At 36.0% G+C, this 5,521-nt stretch overlaps 1 protein-coding gene across 1 annotated transcript; it reads right to left on the reverse strand.

Annotated features, from left to right (window-relative positions):
• Nucleotides 1–404: 404 nt before the first annotated feature.
• Nucleotides 405–1,612, reverse strand: LOC112097278. The gene is made up of 2 exons (XM_024182440.1): nucleotides 1,062–1,612; nucleotides 405–893 (listed from the first exon to the last, which is right to left on the reverse strand). Exons 1-2 carry the CDS (start codon nucleotides 1,598–1,600, stop codon nucleotides 461–463), a joined length of 972 nt encoding a protein of 323 aa, XP_024038208.1. The 5' UTR covers nucleotides 1,601–1,612; the 3' UTR covers nucleotides 405–460.
• Between the last annotated feature and the right edge of the window lie 3,909 nt (nucleotides 1,613–5,521).

The raw sequence follows: 5,521 nt of genomic DNA on the forward strand, positions 1-5,521 counted from the left end.
GATGATCAAACAACTAATGGGTTTATAGTAAAAGGTCTTCTTGTATACACTTAAAATTTTTAATTAAATGTGTTCTATTTGAAAAGTTATACCAAATGGTGAAACCACATATCTAGAATCCATTGATAATATGAGTTTGTTATAGTATGAATAAGATTTAACTATTTTTATATTATTATAATTATCTGTTAATTACGTACCAATGACCAAAGTGTATCTGATTTAGGATCGGAATATAGAGAAAAAATAGGAGATCGAAATCAATGAAAAATGGACTCGTACATTGACGATAGCTATCGACAATACCGGCTGCCGATATACATATATTAAAAGTTTCAGCTATGAAATAATCATATGTATATACCAACCATAAAATCGATCTAATTAAATGTGCCACACAAAACAATTTAATTATTACTCTATAAGAACAGGAGCAGGAACATATGTAAAGAGTAATTAATTAAAAATGAAACTCTGATGTTTGGCCGAGTGATCTCTTACAATGAGCAATTGCAGCCTGAACGGAGCAACTATCACCCGCATAACCTTGTTGTACTGGCGGTGGCGAGGAATAATTACTAGAACTCCAGCTATAATAATTTGTACTTTTATAATCTTCAGGATTTTGTTTCTCCCTTTGCACTAACCATTCATCAAATGGCTTCACCGGCAAACTCTGATTCCTCCGAATGGCAGTCGTCTCTTTAGATCTCTTCTTCGTTTGTCCTGCGCTACTAATACCATTGCTTTGGGGTGATGAAATTATTACTTGGTAAGGTTTCATAAACGATGCAAGCACTGCCCGAATATTCATAGATCGGCACTTTATCAAGAACTTCATCATTATCCCACCGTTGGTTGCCTTTGTGATCACATTCTTTGCACCTGATCTCCTGATTAATCACAATCAAACAGTACTCGTCAAAATAAATAAATAATGTTGACATATACGTGATCTGCATTTTATAATGCATGCAGATGTTAGATAATATGTAACATATATCTTTAAGTACTGGGAATTTTAGAGTTTAGATAGGAGAGGATCTTAATATATGGGTTACCTATTACTTGACAGGTTCAATTGGCTAGTTTTTGTTCGGATCTCCGCTTGCCTGCTTTCATGAGAAACTCCATCTCCCTCGTCGGGCTCCGATGATGTCGACGGAGTTGAGAAAAAACCGCTGAGCAGGCGGCTGACTGCCCGGAAATACTGAACTCTCCGTTTGACAGCAGTACTTTTGTGAGCTCTTCTTGATGGCTGATCATCAACACCCCAACAAGTCTCAGCGGAAGAACACGTCAAAGTGGATGTTGTTGATGAAGAGCAAAACGACGTCGGTGTTGTTGTTGTTGATGCAATTTCCCACTCCTCGACGGTACTCGTACGTGACAGACCAATATTGTAATGATTATAACTCGATGATGAAAACGATATCCGCAGCTCCAATTCATCTTCTTCAAAAGTATTAATCTTGGGTTGTTGTTCAAGTGCAATCTCGATGTATTCGTCGTCGTCGTCATTATCGGAGAAAACATGGAAAGCCGCGTTGAAAGAGAAACTTGCTTCAAGCTCTGGATCCCGATACATTATGCTCTCCATGTGTTCGCGTTTAACGAACTATAAGTAATTAATCAAGCAAATAAACAACAGACCGAAATGAGGTATATATATGCGATAAACAGACCAAAAAAAAAAAAAAAAACAGATATTTCCCGTGAGATATTTGTGAGTTGATCTTGGAAAAGAAATGGTAACAGATCACAAGATCAGAGTTGGTGGTGATCATGAGGACGAGGATACTGACGCATGTGCATGGCACGGCATAATTAACCAAAAAAAATGTTAATTTTGTATTAATTATTTATTGAAAGGTCCGAATAAGACTGTGTTATGTTAGTTTAATTTTAAGAGATCTTTCAAAATTAGACCGTAAATTACACCAATAGAAAACAGTCGTATTTGGTAATTAATTAATACCAATTAACTTTTGTTTTGGTTTATTTTGTGTTAGTATAATTTGATAACGTTGGACTTGGTTTGATTAAATTTTGTTGAAAACATCAAATCCTGAAACCCCGTGTTCTGAAAATACGGTTGTCATTCATTAGAAGAATCCAATTCGGCTACATGTTGCTAAATTGTTTTTATCTCAGGAATCGAAATTTTTTAATTTGCTACAGACGGTGACAGGTTACCTCACCTGACACGTGTACGCACGTGTTACTTGTTAAAGAAAAAGTGATTTGGAATCGAAGGCATGTGATCACTGTGTCAGTTTCTTGTTACTGTATATTCAAACAATTTAAGCAATGTATCTTTTCCAGGAATTAATTCGGAAAATGTGGCGTAATTCGATACATGCACATAAGAGTATGCTCTTTGATTTATATATTCTGAACTTTCTTGTACTGATTCAAATTGAGGTAGCAATGAAACCAGAAATGAGGCATCATGTCTCGAGTACGTTATGAAAGTCCCATGGATTGTTGAACCAATTTTTGGGTTTTTTTTTAGTGCTGAAAATGGCATTCAAGCAACCAGTTTGGGCTTACTTTAATTATTTTCTTAATACAATGACGATTCTCAATCAATCACATTTACTAGAAAAATCGAACAATTCTTGAATGTGAGGGACCATTGGACGATGCTTAATTAATTTATGTGATTTTAATTTGTTGACAGCGGTTCTAGCTCCATATCGATGGAGCCCATCCGTTGTGATGTACGTAGCCGCTGTCATCTTCTTAGGTGATGTTTGGTTGGGAGAAGAGAATGGGAAAAAGGAAAGTAATTTAAATTCTATTTTTATTTTCATTGTTTGGTTACACAAAATATATAAGAATTTAATTTTCATTATAATTTAATATCCCTTATAATATATAATTTGAATTCCACACCAAAGAGTGAAAAATTTAAAATATATAAGAATTTAATTTTCTTGAAGAATTTTCTGAACCTCCTTGCTAGTATGGCTAGTTCTTCATCATCCGGTTCACTCTCCTCATCACTCTCATATTTTGAAGCTTTGAGAGCAATGCTTTTCTTCTTCTCCTCATGTCCTTTTTCTGCAGCTAAATCCTCTTCATACGAAATAAGAGAACCAATTAAATCATCAAGAGGTAAAGTATTTAAATCTTTGGCCTCTTCAATAGCGGTTCTTTTAGGTCTCCATTCTTTTGGAAGTGACCTAATGATTTTCTTAACTTTCTCACTATTTGAGAAGGTTTTCCCTAAGGCACCTAGGGTGTTCACTATGTCCGTGAATCTAGTGTACATAGAATACACATTTTCATTTTGATCCACTTGGAACAACTCATATTGGCGAGTGTATCTACTGATTTTAGACTCTTTCACTTGATTTGTCCCTTCATAGACAACTTCAAGTTTGTGCCATATCTCTTGTGCACTTTCACAACTAGATACTCTATGGAATTCTTTCTTATCAAGGGCACAAAACAAAGCATTCATAGCCTTGGAGTTTAGAGACATCTTTCTCTTTTCTAACTCACTCCATTGACTCGATGGTTTAGGAATATCATCTCCTATTTCATCTTTGAACATAGGCATGAATGGACCATCACAAACAACTTCCCAAATTTCATAATCTAAGGCTTGCAAATAGATTCTCATTCTAGTTTTCCAATAAGCATAATCATTACCATCAAAAAATAGTGGTCTAGTTGTGGATTGCCCTTCTCTAAAGGTTGAGTCATTTAGGGTTGCCATGGATCTTTTACTCTAGACGATTAAGTCTTAACAAGAGAACAAGGCTCTGATACCAATTGAAATACAAGTATGCAACCCAAGAGGGGGGGTGAATTGAGATTCTAAAAAATTGTTCAATTTATTAAAGAAAATCTTAATGCAATTATAAATCAAATTCAAAGCAATAACAATTAAGATGATCACAATTTAAAAAGATAAGGGAAGAGGGATTCGAACACCGAGATTTTTACGTGGTTCGGCCAACCTCGCCTACGTCCACGCCTCCAAGCTTTCCGGGCTTGAGGATTCCACTAAGCAAGCCTCCAAGGCTTCAAATGCTTACACTTGACTTCCAAGGTGTCAATGGACCTTTACAACAAGAGATTATCCCCAATCTCTTAACCCAAGTGTATCCCAACACTTACAATTACTCAAAGTAAAAGATTACAAATTGTTTTTCTCTCACACAATATTTAAGATTACAAATCAATGCCCAATTTGTGAATAGATGAAGAGAGAATGTGTTTTAAGCTCTATGAAGATTGTATTCTCAAATATTTGCTCAATGGTCGTGTTGTGATCAATCTTTGTTTGAATTTGAATGAGCTTATTTATAGATGCAGCTGAAAACTAGCCGTTATTGACTTTCTGCACACTGTCGGATCACCGTTAGCTAGATGTCGGATCGCCGTTTGACTGGTCAATATGACCGTTGGGCTGATTTTTCAAATTGTCGGATCGCCGTTATCTAGATGTCGGATCGCCGTTTAGGTCCAGAGGCTACTGGTTGATATCGGCGAGCCGTTTATCACACATGTCGGTTCGCCGTTAATGTCCAGAGACTACCCTTCAGTTCTGGTTGATATCGGCGAGCCGTTTTATCAACATATCGGATCGCCGTTTAGGTCCAGAGGCTACTGGTTGATATCGGCGAGCCGTTTATCACAAATGTCGGTGTGCCGTTTTCGTCCAGAGGCTAATCTCCATTTCTGCTTGAAATCGGCGAGCCGTTTACTACAGATGTCGGATCGCCGTTTTCCACAAAAACTGCTGCAGTGAACTATTTTGCAAGATGACTGTTTTGTCTCCAAATCTTTATAAAAATACTTTATGAAACTTGTCAAAATAGATGAAAATTATGTTGAGCTTTTAAAACAATTAATCAATCTTAATCATGTTTGTTATCATCAAAATCAATAAGGAATAATTTATGTCAACAATCTCCCCCTTTTTGATGATGACAAACTTTTCAAGAAAATATTTGTGCAATTTTGCTCCCCCTAAATATGTGCTCCCCCTAAGTGAAATTTTGAAAGACTTGTTAACTCCCTTAAAAAAAATATTCAACTGTTAATCTCAAAATTTTAAACACGAAATTTATGCCAGTAAACTCATGCATGCCAATACTATTTTGCCAAAACCAATTTCGCATTTTGCCAATTGCCAATTTCTCTCCCCCTTCATCATCAAAAAGAAAGAGACGCGATGAATGACTTATGTTTGGAGAAATTTGGGCAGAGTCTCCCCTGAAATATGAGCATTTCCTCAACAACACACAAAGTTTAAAAAGAGAAACACTTCCATATAAATATACCACCATATCAACCAACCTCCATACCAACAAATTCACACTTCCAGAAAGAGCAGTATAATCAATATAATACCAAAAACAACTTGAGCATAAATCAAGAGCACATGTCCAACATGAGATATCAGAAGCATAAACACAAAATAAATAACATCATATGCATAAGGCAAATAACATGAAATGAGAAATGTCTGTGCGAATATCATAGGGACAGAGAAAACTAAGAT

The sequence above is a fragment of the Citrus clementina genome, unplaced genomic scaffold (genome assembly GCF_000493195.1).
Source record: "Citrus clementina cultivar Clemenules unplaced genomic scaffold, Citrus_clementina_v1.0 scaffold_6, whole genome shotgun sequence".
In the NCBI taxonomy this organism is placed as follows: Eukaryota; Viridiplantae; Streptophyta; class Magnoliopsida; order Sapindales; family Rutaceae; genus Citrus; species Citrus x clementina.

Coding starts and splice junctions, on each gene's coding strand:
- LOC112097278 (XM_024182440.1), bottom strand. CDS start 1,600: ATGGAGAGCATAATGTATCGGGATCCAGAGCTTGAAGCAAGTTTCTCT. Junction 894..1,061: donor TTGAACCTGTCAAGTAATAG/GTAACCCATATA, acceptor GTGATTAATCAG/GAGATCAGGTGCAAAGAATG.